General features: G+C 39.0%; 2 protein-coding genes across 2 annotated transcripts; one reads left to right on the top strand and one right to left on the bottom strand.

Moving 5' to 3' along the window:
• The first annotated feature begins 203 nt into the window (after window positions 1-203).
• Window positions 204-3,933, top strand: LOC139149491 (left-right determination factor 2-like). Its single transcript, XM_070721268.1, has 4 exons — window positions 204-578; window positions 1,549-1,798; window positions 2,654-2,881; window positions 3,535-3,933. Exons 1-4 carry the CDS (start codon window positions 290-292, stop codon window positions 3,842-3,844), a joined length of 1,077 nt encoding a protein of 358 aa, XP_070577369.1. The 5' UTR covers window positions 204-289; the 3' UTR covers window positions 3,845-3,933.
• A 2,609-nt stretch (window positions 3,934-6,542) lies between these two features.
• LOC139149492 (maleylacetoacetate isomerase-like) lies at window positions 6,543-21,711 on the bottom strand. Its single transcript, XM_070721269.1, has 8 exons — window positions 21,576-21,711; window positions 11,741-11,792; window positions 10,788-10,849; window positions 9,823-9,903; window positions 9,133-9,210; window positions 8,965-9,012; window positions 7,763-7,944; window positions 6,543-7,183 (listed from the first exon to the last, which is right to left on the bottom strand). The coding sequence occupies exons 1-8, from the start codon at window positions 21,582-21,584 to the stop codon at window positions 7,057-7,059; spliced, it is 639 nt and encodes a 212-aa protein (XP_070577370.1). The 5' UTR covers window positions 21,585-21,711; the 3' UTR covers window positions 6,543-7,056.
• Between the last annotated feature and the right edge of the window lie 4,289 nt (window positions 21,712-26,000).

Here is a 26,000-nt window from a genome sequence, read left to right as displayed (position 1 = left end):
CCCTCCATCACGGTGGCGGATGTTTATCTGCTTATAGACCAGGAGAAACTTGTGAATCCCAGACACTATTGTTTGCTGCAGTTAAATAGCAAAGGTGTGAAATTTAGCTGTAGGTGGGAAAATGTTGACAAAGAGGTGGGACTGGCTGAGACAAAGATATTGTCTATACCTGCCAGCCTCCTATAAAGTCAGAATCTTCCTGACAATCCGTCATTTTCTCCGATGACAGTACAGCCACCAGTTCTTCAACGGAACACTGCTTACCAGCGCGTGCAACTCTCTACCGAAGATGGTTATATCTTTACTGCATCTGGCATGCGCCATCACTGTCATCAGTCTTCATTGCCGTCCATCCAACGCGATGCCAGTGAGCTCAACCCAGAATGAAATCGTGCAAACTTTATCCGAGAAACTTGACGTTGATTCTGGAAGTTTTCCCGATGTCAATAAGGAAGATTTCATCATTCCTGCTGATCTCAAGATGAAATATTGGGCCTTGACGATGAAGCACCGACACAGAAGCAAACGAGAAAAGTTCACTTTACCCACCTTTGCAAGAGTTATTCGTGAAAACGAAGGTAAGTGTATCGAAATTAATGGTTTCATTTTGTCATCAGTCTGCACTTGTACTAAGCTTACTCTCATAACACGTCAAGCAAATTGTGTAAGATTTGCAAAATATATCGAACGATTATTTTGAGAATCATATGAGAAGTCCTTTGCTTCGTCCTTTTTTTACCCGGGTACCCCATGCTTCGTTTAACCATGCAGTTAAGGCTTCCCGCTTTTGCTTTCCTTAGTAGATATTCCCCATTGCCTAACCTCACACAGTCACAACACTTTCGGGCAGCTGTTACAAGTCTAAAACCTTATGTGATTATCTCACTCGAATCATTATGAGTTGGACCGAATCTCTCATCATGTCGATTTCGATAAAAATTCTGAGCAATCAGGTTCGGACAGACAATCTGAGCACCGTGACGTTTGCCAATTGCCTCTCTTTCGTTTGCAGATCAATTTTTAAAGACCTTTCAAACTGTTGCATGCGTTAGAAAGTGTTGGTAAAGTGCTCAGGAGCAGGGGGCACACACCTCTCTTGTAGGAAGTTTACCTGATGATGTAAATATATGCAAAATATGTCTGACACCCTGGTAATCCGTCTGACGAAATGCTTGACCGATCCTTCCAGTATAATCACAGATTGTCTGTGGTAGAATTTTGCACACACAGAAAAGCGTTGAAGTTCTGCCTGCACAGACAGATTTGTAGTATACTAGACATAGAACTTGAAAAATGTTTGCAGCACTTATGATAAATCGGAGTTTCATTTGTGTTGAAATGGTTTCATTGAGACTTGCCCCAAGTCTGTTGGCATACAAATAACAAAGCAGTAAAATTGAAGCAATATACTCCGACAGGTCATAAGGTAGAGTCTGCGCACTTTATGTACAGTAGGCAGAACACGAAACAGCCATTTTTTATGCGACCTTTATTCCCGGTATTGTATCTAAACCATGGTTTCAAACTCTTTTACCGCCCTATTCACAGCTTTTCTTGCCGACGTGGTTTATGCTGGATCAAGATATCACCGACTACAGTTTGAAATGAGTTCGGGGATTACCAAAGACAGTAAAATAGCCATGGCGGAGCTCAAGCTGTACAAAAGAAAGCCGAACCACACCATATTCAAGCCGCACAACAGCAGCCATCCAGTCCGCCATGCTAGAGTGAGCATTCACCAAGTCATCCAATCACATGGCAACGATACAGCGAATTCATCGATTCTTATCGATTCAAGGTATGTCATACCATCATCTCCTTCTCCTTATCCCGGACCGAATTGACCATAATGCTTTGCTTGCTGATTTCTTGGAATATCAGATTTAAAAAAAATGATGTCTCTAAACACATTATTGCTTAGGGGATTCAATCAACCAAGACGAATGCATCTTCGCTCCTAAAACCATAGACAGTAGAGTTTTCTACTGTCTATGCTAAAACCCCGGTGGTGGCAGTCCCCGGGTTGGTGGGTACCCATGCGCGTTACCAAATTCACGGAAAAGGGGGTGTTTTTCTTCAGTCATCTTGGAGATTCTAGGTCCGTGAAATCGAGAAAAAGGGGTACTTTTTCAGAGTAACCTCCGAGATGAGGGGTAGTCCTTTCATGATCTCCCTAGGACACTAAATCTGGTCTAGTCTCACTCACAAAGAAAATGAAAACAGTACCGTATGTTTGTATGTACATATGACGTATCAGGTGAGGACAAACATTTGTGATGTATGTACATGTATACAAAGTCAACCTCCAGGGTCAACCCTGGAAGTCAACATACTAACCTCCTAGATTTCGAAAATAAGGGTATGTTTTTTACAGCTAATTTCTCCCAGATTTGCCACAAATAGGGGGTGTTTTGCTCAGAAATATTCTAGGAAAGGGGGTACTTTTCAAACTTGGGTAACAAGCATGGGTACCCACCAACCCGGGGACTGCCACCGCCGGGGCTAAAACTAATTAATTTGGACAGCGATCAAGACTGTTTCATGGATGGAGGTAAAAGCCCGTGCGATTGGATGATGAATCGAAAATGAAACTTTCACATTGCATGCAAATAACATCATTGAATATATTTGTTTCTTGTTTTGTTGCTTGTAGATTAGTGGCTATTGACGATTCGGGATGGAAAACCTTTGACATCACAAGCGCCGTTGAAAGATGGATGGTGAATATAAAGCAACCGTTCGTTCTTGAAGTTCGAATCAATGGGGCACGGCCAACTGTCCATGCCACTAGACTTGCCCAAAAGGTTGACTTCTCTACAAACCATCTTGATAGTGGGAACACTCCACAAGTCAACGTTTACACCGAACATTTCGAGCAAAGGTATTAAAAGGCAGAATTTTTACATTTATCTATCGTGCCGTCCAGTGTATTTTATGCTTCGCCATGTTTACAGGGAAACAGTCGTCGGAACTGCGTCTGTGCAGCTAAGTTTCTTGTTTACAAACAATGTATTCCGTGTACGATATCTAGATGCACCTCATCATCATAGGTGCAACATTTAAATTATACGATGATAGATTATGACAGACATGTTTTAACTGTCATCAATCACCATTGTGCCTTGGATACAGTGTTGCCATTGGTCGTATGGGTCCCATACGACCTTTGAGCGCAGTTCAGACGACTGTATCCCTTTAATTACTCAGGCCAAGTCTGCATCGCTATTCTGCCGTCTCTGGTGAAATTTCGAGTAGTTGCGTATCATAATGCATGCCACGAATAAACGCAGGGTGGTTTCGTTCACATCTGTATCCATTCTTTCATAAAAGCTGGAATCTTCCAATTCCCCTGAGTGAACTGCAGATTGGTCCACCACAGAAGTGGAGGGACTGTGGCTCCACCTTTTTACCTTTGACTGTTTTCATACTGGTCAACCTTTACACGGTCGACGATTTTTCGATTACAAATTTGAAATGGAATACCTGTTGTTACTTTTCGGAATAATAAACAGTATTTCCATTTTTTTAACATAGGTTTGGACCGTCAGAATGCGAGGAGGGCAAGGAACACGAGACGTGTTGTCGGAAGTCTAAGTACGTCAACTTTCGCGATACCCAGTGGACGAACAGGTGGATAATTGAGCCGTCGGGTTACGACGCCTTTGAGTGCGTCGGACCGTGTCACATCACCAAACACTCGGAGCCGACGGACTTAGTGGCGTGCGGCGTTGAGAAAAGTTCCCCGTTGCCAATGATGTACCTGACAAAGAACGGAGACGTCACCGAAGTCGTGGTATCCGAAATTCCAAATATGATTATCGACGAGTGCAAATGCAGAGCTTGAATGTGTCGCCGTTTGCATATAATGTATTCGTTGATTGTACATATTGACATTCAAAGTATTGAGTCTATTTTTTAACTCTACGTTCAAAAGAGACCAAATCCCCCTATTTTTATTAATGTAAAATAGAACATTTATTTATCAGAATTGTACAGTACCGATTCCAAGCGAATATAACTTAACGAATTTGTGACTATATTTAAAATTATATGTAAACTTACAAAATGAATTTTCGAGCCAATATAGTATCAGTATTATATCGAGCGAATGTAGTATTAGGATTATATGAGAAACTACCTTGTCTCATGCTATATTAACAACAATTGGCTTGAGTGACTGGATTCATCATCCTTTTGCACGGTCATTGAGGGTAGCCCAGCCCTTCTTACTTGACTACAAGGTTGGCAGATTATCAATAGGTTTGACCACACCCTTTGTGAATGGTGCATTTCTTCAAATGAAGTCTGACACGGTGATTTGATTTCTCGAAGACTTTCCTCGCCAGCTAATCATCTATACTCAGGAACAATACGTCTGTACTGTATGTAAAATAAGTACTGATCTTTAAATAAAGCTGTTTCACTGTGGATAAAACGATGTAGCGTGTCTGGGAAGTGGATCTAGTTAGCACCCTCTCTCATTCCTATTTGTGGACTCATTATCAGTTTCACACATTTTACGAAGTGTGAAGAGAGTAATTGTCTCGCTCGTTGACGTCTTTGAGATCCTGCCTGACTGCTGGTTTTTGTGTTATGTCGGGCAAAAAAAATGCCATCATATTGATGGATGTAAAAAACCTCAAAGATCATGTCAGACATGTCGTAAGTAGAGTATTTGTGGACTGGGTTGAACTTAAGTAACTGAATCGTGTATAAAACTTCAAATCCTTTGACTCGTAACCAGAGCTAGGACAGCTGGATCACAAGCTTGAACACAGCACCGAACTGTCCTCACAACGTGGCTTTCCTGCACAAACGACAGAACTTTACTTGTTGGTCTTGGGCTTTGGTTATAATATACATCTGACAAAGTGACCAACCTTTCACATGAAAGTCCCTGCTTGTCGATAACAGTATTACAAAAAAATTTAAAGATTCGATTGCAATAGTTTGACTGATAAGGTCATAGAAACTTTCTTTGGTGAAATTGAAAGTTATTCTCATTGCAATATATTCGATAAATGGTTATAGAAAAGCATTTTGGCGGTGTAATCATGAATGACTATATCCTCTGGAGGAAGCCAGGTATGTGGAATAATAACGTGTTAATTTCTGCACGAAAGTTACTGACAAACTGTTTCTAAAAACAAAAACAAAAAACGCCAAAAAGTTTGCACGGTGCCACTTCAAGTTCACCGTGACGACAAAATTTCAAAACTAGACTACCGAGTCACGCTTCGGATTAGTAAACTCGGGACTGCACAAGTATTCATGAACAGACGTAATGTTTTTTTCAGACGCAAAATAGACCAGGGAGCAGAAATCAGAATCCAAGACTCCGGTATAGTGTAGAACTGTGATTCAGCTTCTTTAGAAAGTGTAGTTAGAAGTTAAGAAAGCTAAATTTTATTGAATTGGTCTAAATCTAAGCTTAGAAATTTAGCGTAAAGTTTGTAAGCTAAATTAGATTTGTCTAAAAAAGATCTGAATTTCTAGCACTCCCTGTAAGTTAACTGTTACGATCCACGATTTTTGACAAAGAACATACCCTGTTTCTGATTATTAACGTCATACCATGTTTTCAAAAACTTTCTGAACAAGCTCGGTTACCTAGTATGTCCCTCTGCAAATCACAGGGTGCAGTGCCAATGCACGTCTTCGATAGTTTCATCAGGTCATGGGACAGAAGGAAAGGGTCATTTTAACTCTGATTTATCTGTAGAGCCTTCTCTACCACATGCAAAAGACCCATCAGAGGGCATTACATTTCGATTGGGATAGTCACAAAGCTTTGAGGAACAGATTAACTTCACTCGCCGATGAGGGCGTGATGAAAACGTACATCCGCCAATGTCAATCACGCAGGCAACGGCAGCATGAAGCTGTCCGCGAAAAAATCAGGTGTTTACAAGCGGTTTCTCGGCAGACAAGTGGGCATTTTCCTCTGGTATGAACGGGCGGGTGGTGAACGGGAACGAATAATTTTTTCATCATGGGCCGGGGGAAAATGTAATTCCTTCCATTCCAGTAGACGGGCGGGGGAGCTTTGACGATGGGGAAAGTGTGGGAGGCATTCGGCAGGGCCTGAGTGAAATTTCCTGGTGGGTAGAGTGGAGAGGGAAAGCTTTTCAAAGCTCAGCCGGAGAACAGTGGCGAACAACTGTCAATTTTCTCTAAAAGGCTTAGTTTTGTCAAAATATCTTCCGATTTCTTAAAATAAACCATGCTGGGGTCTCTGATGAAAAAGGTACGATGAATATAGAGCACAAATGCTGCTCCTGTATGCAGTCAAGACTCACAACGTTGATCACAATAACATTGATAAATACACACAGTATCATGAAGTGGGTTTATCATGGACGATTTTACCTCAATACCAACTTCCAAATACTTTAGCCACTATTAACCATAAACTGCGATTTGAAATAAGTGTGCAAATACAAACATTTTTGAAGTCTTGTTCAACAAATGATTCCTATTTACAGAAAAGGAAATGCTAGAAAACTACAGATCATATGATGAAAAGAAAGTAAAGAAATGAATTTGAATGACACAGTGTTCTCAAATACTTTATTACATATCTAATATATTTGTTTGATATCAGAATGGTACTTCTGATGGATGTTGAAATAAGATGTCACCACTGCTGTAGCACACAGATACACAAAATAATTTCAATAACGTATTTCAGTTTGAAACTACAGATTGCTGATACAGAATTGTTACTCATCATCAAAACTCCAAATATGCCCTTTCCTTTATGCAATAAAATTTGTAAACACATGAAAACAACTAGTACAACATACCGCTCAAAAATATTTCCACAGCTGATCACAGATGAGTGACACACTACTTTTAAAAAGATGAAACTAGTTTACTTCTTTTCTCAGAATATTTTTGGAAAATCATGCTTTCAGCCTATTAAAAGAAAACAAAAATACCCTTGTTATTGGCCCGTTTTGAGTAAACCTCTGCAGATTTAATCAAATGTTCTTTAATGAAAGATTCTCATGACCCAACAACCTTTCAACTTTACACTCCTACTGGCAAACTATTTCACTGTCTGAGATCGTCGGGGCAGTCAGGTTGTTTGGATGGGTGAGACTGTACGAATGCATCCAGCTTAGATAAGGTATCGTTGATTCTTGTGATGATCGGGAACTTGGACATATCAACCTTGAACCTGGCAATAAAATAGTATATGTATAAATGGAAATGGCGTCATTTTGAGTTCTACCCTTCAGGTATAATTGTGCACAATTTTAGGCTGTGACTGAAAGATCTGTCACACGAGGGCGCTCTCTACACTCTGCCAAGTAAGGGACGGGGGCATGGAGAGCACCCTCGAGTGACAGATATTTGTCTAAAGATTCTCCATCCATAATGATGCGTCATAGACTGATTTGCATACTAAAGCAATACTCACTAAGTCACTTTGCATACATGAATATATTTATCTAGGAAATTTTACGACCTATAAGAATACTCTTCTATTGTATTTGGAGATGTCATGGGTGTAAAAGGAGACATTCTGCACTCAAATTCAAGCTGTAGGTCAGCAAAAATTTGCCAAATTGCAAGAGTTTGAAGATCTCTCTCTGAGGCAAATTCTGCCTTTGCTTTGCTACGAAAGCTGTAGGAAGGGCAAAGAAGACTCTGGATAGGCTAGCGATAGATTTGAAATGGCACAGTGAATATTACAGTGAGGTATGATACACAAAACATTGACTGAGGGTGACTGAGAACTAGCACATAACCTGACCTGTTTGCGTTGTATACCTGTGGTACGATACACAGATCAGCCATTGACACCTCATCACCGACACAGTATTTTCCAGCAGTGGTCTCCAGGATCTTTTCCAGGCTTTGAAATCCTTTGTCAATCCAGTAGTTTCCCCACTCAGCTTTCTTCTCATCGCCGACGTATTTCAACACTGATAAATTCTGGACAAAAAAATGAAAATTCACCCCACAGAAATAAGATGAAACTACATTTTGTGTTCCAAAATGATTGCAAATAATCAATCAAAGTATTGAACTTGCAGTGCTAGAATCCTGTATGATCTGCTGTTCAAAGTGTTGTAGAACTGGTGAAGGAAAAATTCTTCCAAAGAGGGTAGATTTCAAGCTCTTTTTCAAACTGTTCAAGAAGTTGATAAACAATGAAGTTCTGGTAGCAACTTGATCAATACTGGAAGAGCTCCACATGTACAGAAATGTTCATCATAGGTTTCATGTTGTACATGCACGAAGCAGCGGGACTTTGTCATTGCAGTGAAGTTCAATAAATGGGATGCTGGTTTTATGAGAATAACGTCAGATTTATAAGAGGTAGCAGTGCCATGGAGAGCTCTGTATGTGAGTAGGATAATTTTGTGGCATATTCTCCATTCAACTGCAGTAGAATTTGTCATTTACATTAGTGTGTGTGATGTCCGAAATGTTGTGACTTGATCAGAGGCATGTGTAACAGGTTTGGTATCGTTTGGAAGATAAACTTTTTAGGTACTGTGTTTGAATTTACAAATTCAAACATTTTCAACCACCGACTTTCTGTATTGGAATCAGAGCCGTTAATATTATTCATCTGCTCTTGGTTCTTATATCACAAATGTTGTTATTGGTCAGGGTGAGCTGGGCAAACCAAGTACCATCCTACCGACTTGATCAAATGATAACATTTAGAACACCGAAAAACACTTATGCAACTGACAAATTTTACCACAAGACAGTTGTTAATCTACAAAGTTTCACCAATGGTACCAAAATGAAGTCTGGTGATCATGCTGTCATCCTAAATCATTCAGTAATTCATTTTTTACTGGCCTCGATGGCAAATTCCCTGATTCAAGAACAAATAGGCCAATTTTGGGTCTGCAAACTTCCAAAGGTCATGATGTGAAGCCAGTCGGTGTTTAAATCACACTGCCTGGTGTGTGCACAGATACATGATAAATAACATACCTGAATAGGCTGGATTCCACTAGCTATGACTTCGGATACTTGTCGAACCTGAAATCGGGTTTGAAAATATCTTGATTATATTTAACGTTGATAAATGTAAACAGATTTAAGATTAACAGTTGGTAATGATTAGAAAGCTGGTGGAAGGTTTAAATCACTGTGACTTACCACAGCTCTCTTGGCTGGATCCTTAGGTAGAATTGGTGCATCAGGTCTAGTTTCCTCCAAATATTCCAAAATAGCAAGCTGCAACACAGAGAAAGTTTACAATATCAAACAGCACAACTGAAGTAAGTTTTGAACAATTTCATAGGAACATTAATTTATTGTGTTATACACTGTGTTGTTAATGAAGAGAAACTTAAAAGTTGAAGCATTTCACCCAACTTTAAGAACGGACCTCAGTAACAATGTTATTGTGGCACAGTGCCCTGTATCGAACATGTCTGCATCAATGCATCTTTTGAAATGGCTGTGCACCAGAGAACATAATTACTGATTCACTGTCTGTACAAACACACTAGTATATCAACTCACACTATTCTGTTCTTTGTTAGATCTCCTCCACACAGCTTATGGAAGCATCCATTATGTGGTTTGTCAACTCAGCCTGTACATCTGTATGCTACATAGTGTGTTGACATTTGAATTTATGTTTATGTTTATTCATTGGATTTATGTTTGGACTTGAATTCAATTGTACAATAACAATGCTCCACATACCCTAAAAAACAATGGATTTGGCTAAACCATTACAGTGAAAGCGTTAGTTCAGTTTACATCAATTTAGCCAACAGAACACACTAGTATCAACAATGTACAGGTTAAAATATTCTTACTTTCACAAAACTGACTTACAGACTGTGTTAGTCGGACACCATCAATATCCAGTGTTGGAACTTGCTGCATTGGGTTTGTGCCAGAGTATTGATCTCCAAGCTACAGACACGGAAAGAAAAGGTAAACATAGGGCACAGTTTCTTAATACATCATCCTTTAAAGGGACAAAGTCGGCCATTTTTCATGAATTTTGTTTGATACAAGATACTTCTTAAATTGTTTGACATGTTGAAATATACTGAATGAATGGGTGACCATGCATATGTTTGACCCCCGTTTTAGACACGATAAACGATACTATCGCGAAAATGAATTAATGGTCATAACCATTAATTCATTTTCGCGATGGTTTCATTGATCATGTCTAAAACCCGGGTAAAATGCATGGTCACTGATGCATTCAGTATCTTTCATCATGTCAAACAATATAAGTAGTATCTTGTATCAACCAAAATTCATGAAAAATGGCTGACTTTGTCCCTTTAAGCTGAAGCAAAGTAATCTGTCACAGTCCAAGTTGCACTGTATTTGGAAGTGACAATTTTACATCAAAAAGCTGTCTTTCATGTTTGTTTGGAATTATCATCACTTACTGGCTTGCTCTGTTAGTGCAAAATTTCAAAAACACCGAGTGTTTGGATGAAGTTCTGCTTTTGTTCATGGCAAGAATCAGATTTTCTGTGAACTTTTCCAGGTATATGTTTTGTCTCCTCTGCAAAGAAGCTTCAGAGCACGAGTGTTTACATTCTACCAATAATGACATAAATCAAGACTTACCTGTCAAAATGCAACTCAACTCTGAATGCTTAATGGAACTCAAATCTGATTAGAGGGACAAGGTCATCTCATACTTTTTCATTCACAGGTAAAATGCAGTAGCTGCAGCGTTGCAATCAAAATTTGTGTCATTTTTTCCCATGCATTGTTTATCATTTTGAAGGCGATTAAATTATTCTGGGTAAAGAATGAAATCACGGTCTCACCTGGTCTCCCTTCAGAAGGTTGACAGCACTGGTCTCATACTCAATCCCTTTCAGGGCTAAAGCTGTAAAGAAACCATAGAAGTAGCAGAATCTTAGTAAATCTTCACTGAATCACTTAACCCTTTTCCTGCTAGACAGTATCACTTCCCCACCAGCTAAGTCAGTCAAAAGCGGTATTGAGCCAAAACATGACGTATTTTCACCCACTTGGCTTGGTCTGTTATAGCATCTTTAGTCAAAAAAATCAAGTTTACAGTATTTATGTTTTCAACAGCCTTCAAATGTACAGTATTATGTTAAAATACACCATATGGAATATGTTGTGTTTCATTAATTTTAACCATCTTGACCTGATGGTGAAATATGGACTTGGCAGGAAAAGGGTTAAATATCATTGGTGAAGTTTTTTGGAGTACATTAAACCATCTCGTAAGTGAGATCATTGAACAGAAAGGAATAGTCATTTTTTCTAGAAGTACAGAGCACAGGGTAATGACGTCTAAGTCTTTCATTTGAACTGACACAGACAGGCTGAAGCCAAGTATCTCAGAATGCTTATTTAGACATATGCTGGCTCACAAGTGGCAGAGAGGGTATTGGGTACATTTTAGGTTATATGTAGAGGAGACACTGATCAGCACACTTAATCACAGATTAAACACTACAAAGAACAAACCATCTATTTTCGGTGTTGCTTATTCGATTTATGCTAAGTCATCACGGTCAAAATTTTATCAAATTGGGGAAAAATAAAAAATAATGCTATATGAATGAATCTGCTGTTGACTAAACAAACCTTAAAGATATTATTTACATTATCTTCTCTTCAAATCAAACAAAAACTAAATGGGCAAAACCACACATAGATGTTGAAAAATCATGGGCTTTAATTCCTTGTTCCTGAAGAAATATTATAATTATGCGTGGAAATATTAATTATGCATGGAAATTACCTATCCTTACTCGCCATGAACAGGAGCTCCTGAAGTAAGAATACAAAACCGGCTGAAAGAGAATATCACAACAATATTGTCAGAAACAGGGTAAGAAATAGAGTTGAAAATCTGTCACCACACCACACAAAACAATAATACAAGCAAGTCTAAGTATTCAGCAATGCTCTTAATTTTCTGGCCTGGGTTACCATGTCTTTCAATATGTGTGGTGCACTTATAATATTAAACAGTGTGGAGGCCGGGCTTGTGTGTAAGTCCCTCCTCTTCTCTTTGAACCCTTTGAAAATAATTTGCATGTCATCCCTGTATATAAGCTCCTCCCTGCTTGAATTCCATTGGTGTTTGTGCAGCCAATTACTGATAATGCTCGAGCTCAACATAAAAATATTCAATTGCTGGACTTCTGATTTGTGATAATTTGAATGACTACTACAGTCTCCACTCATGGATGGAGGTAAAATAAAGATTTCTACCTCCATGCTCCAATCCTCCTCCTCCTGGTATTTGTGTGGCTTTGTTTCTTACTTTTTTTTTGGAAGGGGGGGGGGAGAAGGGTTGTCACACATTGTAAATAAATATAGGGTATACTGAACTGGTTCCATCATAGCCATTACTTGCAGTCACATGGCTACTGGAAGTGTTTTACCTCCTGTGGTACCACAGGCACATTACATATTGGTTTGAGTCACAGGGGACTCGTGAAGTAAGATGTCATATGCGCCTGTGGTTTGCTATACTAGCCTGTATACCAATTACCATGGAGGTAGAAGGAGAGACTACCTCCATGTGTATACTAGTCCATGAGCCAGATAGGTTATTGGTACCATTTGGGTGGGCAAATTCCACCATACATTTTCTGAAAGCCCAAAATCTGAACTTTCTGAAAATCTTTGGTGGACAGGTCGCAGAAGTAGCTTTCTGTCTCAAAAGTCGTTGTCATGGCACAGTACTTACAATCTTCAAAGCTAACAATTTTAGATAAAACTGATTTTCTAGGGAACGGTAAAAGATATTTACGTGATTTCAAGACAGACACTGGTACCTCACATCATGGCCTTTCAATTGACCCATGACCTTGAACATTCTGGGTCAAGGTCAATAGGTCATGCCCATAACATCTCAGAATTTCGATAAAATAGAGCATTTTTCATAAATACTTTTCTGCTACATTAACATAAAACAGTGTTCGAAATAATCGGTGGCAATGGTGGCATTTGCCACCAAAAACTGTCAATCTGCCACCAAAATTTTTTTCTGGTGGTATTTTTCTGCCACTAAATTTTGGGTCATCATGTCATCGATCCTACGGCTTGAATGAAGGAACACTGAAGGAACACGCGTTGTCGGACGGCGGAAAAAACTCATTAGCAAAAAAAAAACCAAACTAATTGCGACATTTTGGCATGAATGAAAACATAGCGTGAATCCAAACTTGTGATTGGCTAATCTCCATATCGATGACAGCAGCTTTTGTACACTTGACATGTTGTTGTTCTCTGTGATAGCCGCATAATGCAGTCATAGGGCACAAGATAAAAGCATGTTGTGACATTTTTAAAACTAAGCCAAACTGCAGCATGCGTGATTTAAATAATAATAAATACTTGCAATTCATTAGCCAGTACAGGCTCAAAAATTCCTATCGCCCGACGCCCGTTGCTAGTGAATTTTGCGGTCGGGCAATTAAAATCAATATGCTTCCCGTCCGACGGGCAAGTCCACCAGCGGTTGAATTAACTAAGCTCTGGACAATTCAAGCTTGAAAACGTATTTCATTAGGTCTGTACACGTCTACAATCATTGTAAGTCCTTCAACTCTCAGAAGTGTTTTCTGAAAACCCTTGAAAATCCGCCCGACATCGCAAAATAATCGTTCTTGCTGTTGTAAAACACAAAAAGTCGTAAAAATAGAGTTTTGCGACATGTTCTCTCCGACGACACGGAGTGAACTCACTGTTTTGTATGTGTGCCGTAAAGTGGTATGCTCTTGACAGTGGTTGCCATTCTCTTTGTGCAAGCGTATGAGTTGTATGACAGTCGATCGGCTTCACGCGATAGTGTAATTGCACCATGTGCTTTGTAAATGGATGTAAACTTATTCAAAGCCAATGCTTACTGTTCAACGTAAATCAACATCCAGATGAAAAAGTACAAGTTTACATCGTAGTCGAAACAGGCTCAGTCGACCAAGGAGGCCACGTATTGCAGCTACGTAGTGCGTGAGATGCAGACAGTTTCATATTATGTGACCTTGGTTTTTAGGGATCGGCTCTCACTTACAGAAAACAAATCTGCACTGAAGAGTAACGAAAACGAAACTTGAATCTGCTCTCTTGACGAATACATTTATCAGTAAACTTTGAAAGACTGCTGTGCTCAGTGAGCAAACATGTAAACAGGTAAAAGAGTTGCAGATGTACATGTGCGTATGCATTGGCAGATAAACACTAGCAGAGCAGTTGTTTGTGATCTCAGCTTTATAATAAAGAGCAGCAGCCAGCCATGCACATTGTAAATCACACAATCTTATTACTCTTATGCAAATATTTTAATTTGGACTAGGTTGTGGAAAAATTCCAAATTCAAAGATGTTTTCTAAATGGCCAAAATCTACAGAAAAGACTAAAGTATTCTCACATTTCTTCTGGGACATTTCAGATTTGGTAATACTAATAGTCCTTCATTTTAACAAGATGTAGTTCTTGTTTGAATCTGTTTTTCCCTCTTTGAATTCACTTCATATGGCCAAACTCTTGCTCTCTGTTACAAATTACTGGTACAGTTATTAGAAATTTAGGGCAAGTACTTTTTCCTCTCGGGCAAGTAAAAATGAAATTCACGTGTCCCACGGTTAGTAAGTTTGAAATTTTTTTTCGAGGCATGCAGTATGGGTTGACTTTTTGTGACGTGTACTCACCATATTTTCAAGAATTTATAAATTAGAATGAGTATGTGGCAATGACAAAATGTTGTATTATACCGATCACATAATGTGTTAAACTGCCACCGATTTTTCATAATTGCCACCAGATTTCATATCCGGTGGCAACTTTTGCCACAAGAAATAAAAAAGTATTTCTATCCCTGTAAAATATGATAGAAACTCAAAAACTTGTTCAGACATAGGCACAGATATGTGCTCTTTGAAAATTAGTATGTTATGTATCAGGGATGTTGTTGGTGGTGAGTAATTACCAAGGCAACCATCAGTGTGTTTTCAGTTATACATGTACTCTATGAGCCAGGCCCCAATTATGGTCAATTGGTACTATTTGGGGCAAGCAGAGGGCAATCTCACACTTTATATATTTTTGAAAGTTGAAACGCTCAATTTTCTGAAAGGTTTGGTAGCTTAGTAATGGGTGAAACCGTTGCCATAGAAACAAACATCTGAATTATTTAGAAAGTACAATTGTATACAAAGTGAATATCCTGCTTTATGAAAATGTCCATACCAAAATTGATAACATAAATAGGATATGTTACACATTCTAACTTTCACTCAAGATGTGACCTTAAAGTCAAGGTCAGGCGTACACAACCAAATGAGGTCAAAGTTCAAAACATGGAAAGTTGACATTTCAGGTGGCTATGCACAGAAATAGTGTCTCTTTTGTTGTGCACTTTTTGACATTTTCAAGCAAGGTGCACTCTTGTCAGCAAAGATGCACTCTTGTCTTTGATAAACGATACATGTGGCTTCTACCGGTATTAAATTTGACCACATTGTCTGATGCTCTTTTCAAACAAAGGTCAAGGTCAATGAAAGAACAAGGTTAAAAATAGAATAAATGTGGTGATTTCTATGGTGTTACGTATGTTTTTACACGGAAAGAGTATTTTATGGTACCAGTTTGTATTAAACATCATAATTATCATGATAAGCAATATCAACAAGCTTATATTTAGCTAACAGCCTACAGCTATTAGCTATAGCTATACGTATTGACCAATAATGTATATCTTCAGAATTTTCATACTATTGCAAAGAAACATGTGTCATTTTAATGTTTTTTCGAACGTTTACGTAAATGCAAAATCATTAGTGACATGACATCTGAACTTTAAAGTGACAATTTAAACAACGTACTGAGCCCCAGTACTTATACCTTTATATGCGTGGCCCGCACCTGATCTAACAAAGAAATAGACCAGTCAGAAATAAGTTTTTAATGCTGCTGGACATCAGCTGTAAATATATCAACGATAGATAACAAAATGAAATGTGTCTGATAGAGCTAATAATAAAACTACTGTTTTGAACCGCTTGATCAAAAGTAAATAGCACTAAATAAAACAAACATATTAACGTTCATCGTTAACTTACTAATTACAAATGACCAACGACCAATGTTATGTTGACTTTCTATGATCCTCTACGTTTTCCCTGGCAAAATGCAATGAGCAAAAAGTATGCAAGCCACACCCACCAAAAACTAATCAGTTCTTGCCATTTGCTAACTGAATCTATGTACCAGATTTGATTCTGATCTGATAAGCCGTTTTTGAGATATCGGACCAACAGACAGACAGACAGACAGACAGACACAGACAGACAGACATCGCTGCGACATATGCTCACGTGTCTGAAACACGTGAGCAAAAACTGGACGCTCATCATGAAAATCGATGCCGAACAAGTAAGACAAGGGAATGCTTCTGAAAATGTATCAAGAGAAAATTATCAAATTTAAGTGATCTAGATCTGCGTGTGTATGCTACTCAGCTGTAGAAAGTCTTAATTTTGAAATTGGCGAAGGTTTAGACATTTAATATCTAATTTTACGGAACCAGTGGACAATGTAACCCTGTTGCTGACTGCATATCAACGCATTATATCATCGATATCAAGACATCAACTGTCAACCAAACGCTTGAACAAACTAACTGCGCATCGACGTAATGTTTATCAGATATTTATCAAATTTCCGGTAACGTTGTATTAGATTTGTCGCTTTGGGTCAATTTTGATGGGGGCAGCAAGCTGGAAGGGTACGCGTATCCATTCCGGACAAGTGGTACCAAAAGTATTTCGTGGTTCAAGATTACCCCATTGCTTTTGTCAGATTACCCATGCTTTTGTCATTTTTGATATATCCCTTGGACCTGGTAAATTTCGGAGTTACCTTGAATGATAATATTATTGGACCTGTTTTGATGTCTGTTGTTTAGTAAATTAAAAATAAACTTTCAGAACCACTTGCATGGCTTCATCTCCTAACGGAAGCCTGAGTGGTAAATGGACAGGCTATACACAATTTTTTTCTGTTACCTAAAATGTGGCCAGATTGTCACGCCCTGCTGTCAAAAGTCAGTGGAAAACTCTGAACAATAATAGTTCTGTTATTCAGATTCTAGAAAAAACCCTAGCGTTAGTAATGTGCCAAAAAAAAGACAGCTAGGGTGTTTTTTTTAACTATTGTCCTGGGACATATACTATTTTGAGATGAGAAATAATGCCTGTCCATACATTTTAAAGAACAAATAAGAAAACTTCGGCGTACTTTTTAAAAGAAAACTTGGCAGAAACGTAAAACGACATATATAGCGAAGGAAGAAAATATTTTCTTCCTGGGCGAACCTTCGTCGGAACATATTCGACGGGTTTGGAAATGATGTGAATGGCTCTAGCGGAATCAAATTCACGACAGCTGAACGATAACGTCGTGTGGACGGCAATGAACGACTCTGGACATTTACGACCATACAATCGAATTCCATTTTCTAAATATTTTGCTGCACGGTATCGGCTCTTTCCTTGACCAATTTTCTTCCTTGACCAATTTTCATTTATGTGGGGAAAAATTACTGAACTCTACAAGTATCTCCATCACAGCGCTGTATCTGAACTGAACTCCATCTTGTCACTTGTTTACGCCCCTGGCTGTCCTTCAGTCTTACAAGATGTGTTCATATTAGCCATGATATCGAATATTTGTCGAATATTGTAACAACGAAGCATAAGCTACGACAAATTTTCCAGCTGCTGTCGCCAATCACGACAAGGTAATGTTGGTACAGGTATGCCAGCTATCAAACACAAGCTCAGACTGTGCATTCTGTAAAATCAAGGGTTTTTGTAGCAGACCCAGGCAAGCCTATGTGAGCCTGAGCTTGCCTGGGGCAAGCCTGTGGCCTGCCCGAGGCTTGCCTTTTGTTGCGTTAGTTCTGCCGGGTACTGTATAGCAGCTGCGGTGGCAGTGTGCTTCTGCTGCTACAATACCCAGGCCCTAGACGTTATAGCCATCATCCTCTCTACAGCATTTTCCCAAAGACTTATCTTTGGCCTCAAGTCTACTGCTTAATGTAGGGGTTCTCGTGTTTAGCCCCTTTATTACATATTTTGTTCTTTCACAAATTATACATCTTTTTCTGATAGACTCCAGTATTTACATTTGTAGCATCCCTTTGTGACACCCTAGACTCAGATTGCAGTTAATAGTAGATTGAACTGAATTTTCACATTCAAGTCTACTAAGTGTTTTCTTGTGGGAACACTTTTTCTCCGCGGTCTAGATTATACAATATGTAAAACAGATTCAAATTTGCGAATTTTGGTTGCTTTGAACAAACCTTTCCAAAAATCGAGTTTCCCAAGCTTATTAAGATGTGAGCCATAGCACCTCAAATGATACGTGGACGTAATATTTGCACATTTTTCGCCCGCTTGTATTGATTAACATCCTCTGAAACATCCATTACGTTAGATTTAACAATTTTTTTCACAAACTAAATCGAGACAATGATATTGCGTAAAAAAAGAAATGCCACTTCATCTTTTTTACTTTATTGAAACATATATTAAATTAAAAATTATTTAGAAGGTGACTAATTGTATTTTAATCACCAAAGTTTAAGTGAATTTCCATGTCTGACAAAATTAGTGAGTATATGACCACAAAACCAATAGGATGTACAACAAATGAATCGATCACTCCCTTGGAGTACTAGTGAAGTTTAATTTCAAGATGTTTGATTTTATTACTTACACAACTCACTTTTCCAGTTTAATAAGAAATATCGCATGAAGCTGAATATTTTATATGTTGACGATTTCTTTGTTACTTAATAACTCGGATATTATATGCGCATAATATGTGTATTGTGCATGCCTAGACAAAATTCAAAACTTTCAACAAAAGGCGGATAGATTCAAAAAAGGCGAACTGAAGTTGCAATTCTACTTGCTGTAGCAACATGTGTAACATTGAAACCGACAGTCATTAAATCAGCGCAACTAACTGGACCAAGATATTTACGACACAGCGATCATTTTTCAGGAGTTAAGGTGGTTACGCAGTTTTTACCTCCGCTTTCAGTGACGTGGAGCATATCAGATAGGTGGATTGTCCGTCGTCATCCGTCATCTATCAACAATTGTTTTATTCTCTGAAACTGCTGGTCTAATTGCTTTCAATACTGGTATGCAACTCATTTGGCTGAGTTCAGTTAGATTTGTTCAAATCATGGTGAAATTTACATATTTGTATTTTGGAGCATTTCTTCCTTTTTATCAACTTTGAAATGTGTTATGTGGGTTCCTAGGGACAACCTGAGTGAGGTTTATTCAAGTTGAGAAGAAAAGTTTCGTACTTGAAATTTTTGGGCCTTTTTTCGTTTTTGTTTGAAAACACAATTTTCTCACAATTATCTTTAAAGGTTCCTAGGTATTACTTCAGTTTCTTCAAATTTTGCTAATACTTGCATATTTATGGTAGAGATGAAAAACAAGAGCCCATTATTATATAATAGTAATACATGCATTTGCAAGGATGTCCTTGTTCAGTGTTCCTAAAATCAACATAAGCAGATGTATCAGTATTACAAGTTTATTTACAAACAAAACCTGACCTTTTTTTATTTTTAAGCAATACATAACAGCAGAAGTCTATCGGCTGCTAGGCCTCTTGTTAAAGCTTTTCCCATGTGACCTAAGCGCTGCCCCAATGGAAAATAACAATAAAATGCATTTATCTGGAGATACAGGGTAGCTCAACATGAAAGCCGGAAAACGTTATAGTATATCGGTATCTCTTGAGATCAGACTACTTGTCTACTCGTTGACAAGCTTATAATCATCTCCCACTAACTACGTTGGTCCGACACAGATACTCATTTTTGATAGTGAACATGTTACTTCAATCATGAAAACAAAAACATAAAACTTTGCCAATTTTGTTTTTTAAACAATCAAACACACTTTCGTATATTTGCCTTTTGACCTCTCTTACTGTCGATATGACTTTAGTTGACATTGCTGTGTACTTAGCACACAAAAGTTATGATTTTATAACCATTAATATACATGCAAAGGTATGTCCAATGTCGCTCTATTTCTGTATCTGAAAATGCATTGATGGTTGCTATGGTGATTGCCGCCCTGTCAACAAGGTATATAATAAAAAACATATATTTAAAGACATAGTATTTTAAAGAGATCGCATTAGCTCTTATAGCTGACTAGGTTTTCATGTTTGTACTGTTCGGTTTGGTAAAAATGTTGCAAAGCTATTTGCAAAAAAATCCCACCTTAAACAATTTCTAAGTTGCTGAAGGCAATGCCTATTGACCTTGACCTACAAATCTAAAGGTCATGGGGTCAATTAAGAAGCAATGCGAACTATTGATATGCATTCTTAAATCAATCAAATATCTTTTGTCGTGTATTTGATAATCTATTTTACATAGTATGCTTAATTTTAATGCTTTTGAATGCTGATTCCATGACAACAATATTTACACTGAAAGCGTATTCAGCAAACTGTCCAATGAAGATTTTCTCAAAATTCAGATTTTCAGGTTTAAAAGGCGGCTTTGTTCCCCACTCGAGTCAAATGGAAGCAAATTGACAAAATTTTGGGTCTGGCTCATAGGCTACATGCATAACTGAAAACACACATATGGTTGCCTTGGTAATTACTCACTAACGACATCATCCCTGATACAGAACATACTAATTTCAAAGAGCACACATCTGTGGCTATTGTTGAGCAAGTTTTTGAGTTTCTATTATATGTTATGTAAACGTAGCAGAAAAGTATTTGTGAAAAATGCTTGATATTACAGAAATTCTGAGATGTTATGGGCATGACCTATTGACCTTGACCCAGAATGTTCAAGGTCATGGGGTCAACTGAAAGGCCATAATGTGAGGTACCAGTATGTGTCATGAAATCATGTAAATATCTTTTGCTGTTCACTAAATAGTCAGTTTTGTATAGTATTCTTAACTTTTAAGATTTTTAGTATGGTTGCCATGACAACAACTTTTGAGACAGAAAGCTACTTCTGAGACATGTCCACCAAAGATTTTCAGAAAGTTCAGATTTCGGGCTTTCAGAAAATGTATGGGGGAATTTGCCCACCCAAATGGTACCAATCGACCAATTTTGGGGGTCTGGCTCATGGACTATACGTAGTGACACTACCAGAGCAATTAAATGCGTATTTTGTCCAAAATAAGGATATGCCTGAATGTATCGTGCGGAGTAGTTCAGTCCATGCATGGTTCACCCTCCATCGTGATTTACATAGCAGATCTGGATACCGGGTCAGTCTGTTCCCGCGATCACTCCATCTCCCCATGGAGGTACTACTACCTCCATGATCTCCCCATGCCCGCCACGCCATCACAGGCCACACCACAACGATGGTGCAACATCAGTCATGCCCCAACAATACGCACTCGTGGCGGCCGCGAGTGCATCTTGCTGGCAGTGGTTTACTGCGAGAAACGTGTCTGTTTTCACCTTCAGTATGTGCCAATGTTAGAAAACGGTGACGGAAACTCTTGTTTTGGAATAGCAGAGGTTTATTGGAGGACATCACTTACCTTGGCCATGTTTGCTATCAGGTTAGGGTCATAGGTCACAACACTGGGTGGACTTGATTGGGACGCCCCGGTTCATGTGACCGGAGTATGACCGGTTCTTGCCGTCACGTGGTCGGGGTCGTCCGGTGGATTCTCCAATCAAGTGGCCGCCATATTGTATTCGTCGTCTGCCCCGACCAAAATCGATCGGGCTATTCGGGGATCCCCGAATAGATGCGCGCGCAGAATCCCCGACCCAATCAAGTACGAACTTACTTGGCCTGGGTGCACCGGTCTACACCGGTCGTCCCAATCAAGTCCACCCACTGTTAACAGTGCTCACGCGCATGACCCATATTCCGAATGACCCATATTCCGAAAAAAACCGCGGTGCATTGAATGTTGGCGTATGAGTCGCTTGAAAGTGATTTTGCGTCATTCTTGCTATTTAACTTTGGCCTTTAGTAAATGATCGCCGTATCACAAATACCCCGTGAAGACAAAATTGTTTTAATTTACGAAGCTGTCGTTGAGGGCGCTAGACACTCAGCACAACTCATCGACGACTAATATACTGCAAAAAATTTCGCAGTGTACCGCTCAGAAGGCTAGAACGTTTACTTAGGGACGGACCATTAGATCTTGGAAGGGGGGTGGTCAAAAACAGAAAAAAAATTTTCAGAGCAGAAAGTTTGGAAAAAAAAATCTTCAAACTAGTTTGCAAAAAAAAAAAAAAAATAAATAAGAAGACAAAGGCGTAAAAAAAAAATCTGCAAAAGTCTTTAAAATTTTGAATTTTTTTTAGATTTTACCGACAGAAAGCAACTTTCTGTATTTTTTAGTACATCCTCCGGCACATTTTTAATTTTAATTTATACATTGAGAGTGACTGTATCCCTTATACTGGAAGTTGTGATTATCTTATCTTTTCAGGACTTTTGTATTCTGATCACTTGAAAATTATGAAATTATAGAGCCTGTTTTCTACTTGTTTCCTGCGTACAAACCAAGCAGGTACACTAGGTAAAAAATTGAAACTATGGTATGGTTGTCAAGACAGAAAGTTGTATTTGCCTTTTAAGATCAAGGTAAACAGATGCAGGCCACATCAGTTTCATATTTTTCACAGCATTTTATTGCAATGATGAATGCAAGAATGGGTGAACAAGTAGAAACACGTCAATAATGATAAACAACATATCAAGTCATTATGTATTATTTTGCTTTTAAAAAGGCATTTTCAATTCTTTTTTCTCAAAAAACAGCCTCAAAAAACAACAGCAACACATGTTTTAACATTCAACAATACACTACGTAGAATGCCATCTATCCAACAAATCCCAACACAAAAACACACAAAAGGGTTGAACTTTGAAAGTTTCTCGATAGCAAATACTGAATAAATCTGCATGAATAATCGTTTTTGTGTAGCAAATTTCAAAGAAATTGGACAAGCCCTTTCAGAGAATACAGATTTTTTGACCATGAATGGCATAAATTGTCCTAAAAAGACAAATATTGAAATTTCAACACATCTATACACATCCAATCAATTTGGACATGCTGCTACAGAGACATAGATGTTTTGATCAAAAAAGGGCAACAATTGCTCTAAAAACACAAATATGCAAATTTAACTATATTATTTAGCTTATTTTAGCTTCTCAGCTTGTCAAAATCAATTGTAAATCATGAGATATGCATGATGTTTGGTGGGGTGAATGTAGGCATTTCACCACGCAGTAGAAAGGGAAGCCAGGAAACCAAAATAGTCAATTTTCAAAACTATAGGAAGCTACTGAGGAGCAAGAAGACCATGTTTCAGAGGAAGATGTGTAATCCGAAAAAAATGCTCCCAAAGTGCCACCAAATAACACCATTTTAATCTCTATTTTTCAAAAGCTCCAACAGCAGGAGGGGGAACACCCCCCTCCTGACCTCCCCCCGCAAAAATACTCCCCAAGTGCCACCAAATAACACCATTTTAATCTCTATTTTTCAAAAGCTCCAACGGCAGGAGGGGGACACCCCCTCCTGACCACCCCCCGCAAAAATACTCCCCGAGTGCCACCAAATAACACCATTTTCATCTCTATTTTTCAAAAGCTCCAACGGCAGCAGGGGACACCCCCCTCCTGACCTCCCCCCCCCGTGACCGCTTGCATGGCCGCTTGGTGTGCTTGGCACCACATCTTTGCCCTCTTTATCTTCAGACAGCGACGAACTAAAAAAAAATTATAAATCTGGAAATTTACTCTGAAAAAAAAAAATTTTCACAGCTAATCTCAATTGGAAAAAAAAAATTTCAGAAATTTACAATAGTAAAAGAAAATTTTCACAATTTCATTGTGACCACCCCCTCCCAAGGTCTAATGGTCCATCCCTTATCACACATTGGCAATGGTTTTGGGGTCTATACGTTCAACCCCCCCCCCCCCCCTCCGCCAATGAAATGGTCCGTTCTCCGTGCCATCCTCCGATTTCGACGAAAGGAAATAATAATATTAAATTCAGGAGCGCCCTTGGAACAGAAAGCTTTCTTAAAGAATTTCTATCCACAGTCATGAGTTTTCCCAAGCATTACACAGGTGATCATTCATTAGCCCTGCGTACGATGCTGTGTGTTCCGCTACAGCTAATCGCCCCGCGGTGGTGAGCGGGGCGATTAGCTGTAGCGGAACACACCAGCTTGAGCGGACGTATAGAAATTTGCATAATTCAATAGGCTGCAGAGCCTCGTTCTGAATGTAAACAAGCAATATGTCGGAATACACGTCGTTCGAGCGACTTGGTCGTGAAAATGGGCTCGAAAGCTCACAAATATGATTATTTAATGCGAAATTGAACATGCTATGAGGTAATGTACACTTTTGAGAGTAATTTCATCGTATCTATGCATGATAGAAATAAATACTAATGATAATTGACAACTGAATTCGTACGTTGCAATGATGGTTTATACCTCTCAGCTGTGTGCTATTTTTAGACTGTGACCAGAAACACACTGATACAGGTCTTGAACAAAATAATACTTGTTGTGTCAAACCACTTGCTATTGAACAACGCTTGTGACAAGTTTCGTGAATTTCTGACAGTGCGCCTATATTTGCGGCATGATTTCATGATGCCATGTATGCGCTGTTAGTGTTACCCTACAAGGCCGATCGTACAGCCCAGTGTACGCGTGTACAGCGTACAACGCTATGGCACTGAAACTCGCCTTTATGCTATCGGACTTCAGTCAACATTGACGAGTTGAAACATGGTAACTGAACAGTGATATACTACCCGTTACCAGTGAAAAGGAAAACTGTGACAAATCACGGTCACTCAAATCCACTCTTACAAAGATATTATTATCTTGAAAGGCTGAGGGGTCAGTAAAATCAGGCGTGGGAATGTCCGACCACCACATCCTGCATCGACTCCAAACAGACAGACACTGACAGTTGACAATGACCGAATACAAGAGAAGTCGGCCAGTACAGTATGCACCCTATTAGAATATATGCTCCATATTAGTGTTTCTTTTTCTGAAGTCTCACTTAAGTTATATACGAAAGCGATCTAAATGTCATTCATAAGATGAGCGTAATGTTTGCAAACTTCACAGATCACAGTTCAACGCACGTATGATATACACACATTGGGTAAAATTAAAGATGGCGGTGTATCGCGATCGTGGTAGCGAGTTTTGCAGTCTTCGTCATAGTTACACTTGAAGTTCGTTAAAAAGTCATAGGAGATGGCGAAGCAACTTAGTTAAGAGTCATCAAGCCATGAATTTTACTGAAGAAATGGCATAATGTTTGCCTGAACTTTAATACGGTACGCGCGCGATCTGCAGAAACACGGAGGCAGACCGTACATGTTTTGCAGGGTGGACGTGGGAGCTCTTCGACTTTGAGTTGTTTTCTGAATGTTCGTAGTACCCGGTAGTATTAAACCGACAAAATAACAAAAACTATGGTAGTAAAAAGTTAAAATTGTTTGGCATATTCAACTGTGAAGAGAATGCGTATGCAATCATATTGCTTTGTTGCGAGTGGCAGACTTCTCCTGGCCGAGTCCCACTGCACTGGCCGAGTTGGTCGGCACCATCGGCGCTGGCGATGGCTGAGTTCGCAACTGCCCGACTTCTCCGGTTACCCAATGGAATATTGGTAGCCAATGCCTACGAGGACTACCGCGAAATTGTAACCCAAGCATCAAATATAAATATAACATAAGTTGGATTGACAACAGTAAAATATGTGATATTGTGCAATCTTTGGGCCTAAACAATTTGTAAACGTGAGCAAGGCGTCAGCGGAGTGCAACACGTTCCTCACTCTAAGCGGCCATCTTGTCTTCTGATGGCGGGACGGTGTACGACCTTTACGAGGCCAAAGCAGTGATTTGCAGGGCGTGAACAAGAATAAAATTAAGTTAGGGGTCTTCAATAAT

This window comes from Ptychodera flava, chromosome 14 (assembly GCF_041260155.1).
Source record: "Ptychodera flava strain L36383 chromosome 14, AS_Pfla_20210202, whole genome shotgun sequence".
NCBI lineage: Eukaryota > Metazoa > Hemichordata > Enteropneusta > Ptychoderidae > Ptychodera > Ptychodera flava.
The sequence above is the reverse complement of the archived record's forward strand: the minus strand, read 5'-3'. Positions and strand labels throughout refer to the sequence as shown.

What these genes read in the sequence shown, in the direction of transcription:
- LOC139149492 (XM_070721269.1), bottom strand. An exon ending in GTGTCCGACTAACACAGTCT is followed by an intron (nt 9,211 to 9,822) that starts GTAAGTCAGTTT and finishes TCTGTGTTGCAG; the next exon opens with CTTGCTATTTTGGAATATTT. An exon ending in GTGGAATCCAGCCTATTCAG is followed by an intron (nt 7,945 to 8,964) that starts GTATGTTATTTA and finishes TTTTTTGTCCAG; the next exon opens with AATTTATCAGTGTTGAAATA.
- LOC139149491 (XM_070721268.1), top strand. Translation starts at nt 290, where the DNA reads ATGGTTATATCTTTACTGCATCTGGCATGCGCCATCACTGTCATCAGT. An exon ending in TCGATTCTTATCGATTCAAG is followed by an intron (nt 1,799 to 2,653) that starts GTATGTCATACC and finishes TGTTGCTTGTAG; the next exon opens with ATTAGTGGCTATTGACGATT. An exon ending in ACCGAACATTTCGAGCAAAG is followed by an intron (nt 2,882 to 3,534) that starts GTATTAAAAGGC and finishes TTTTTAACATAG; the next exon opens with GTTTGGACCGTCAGAATGCG.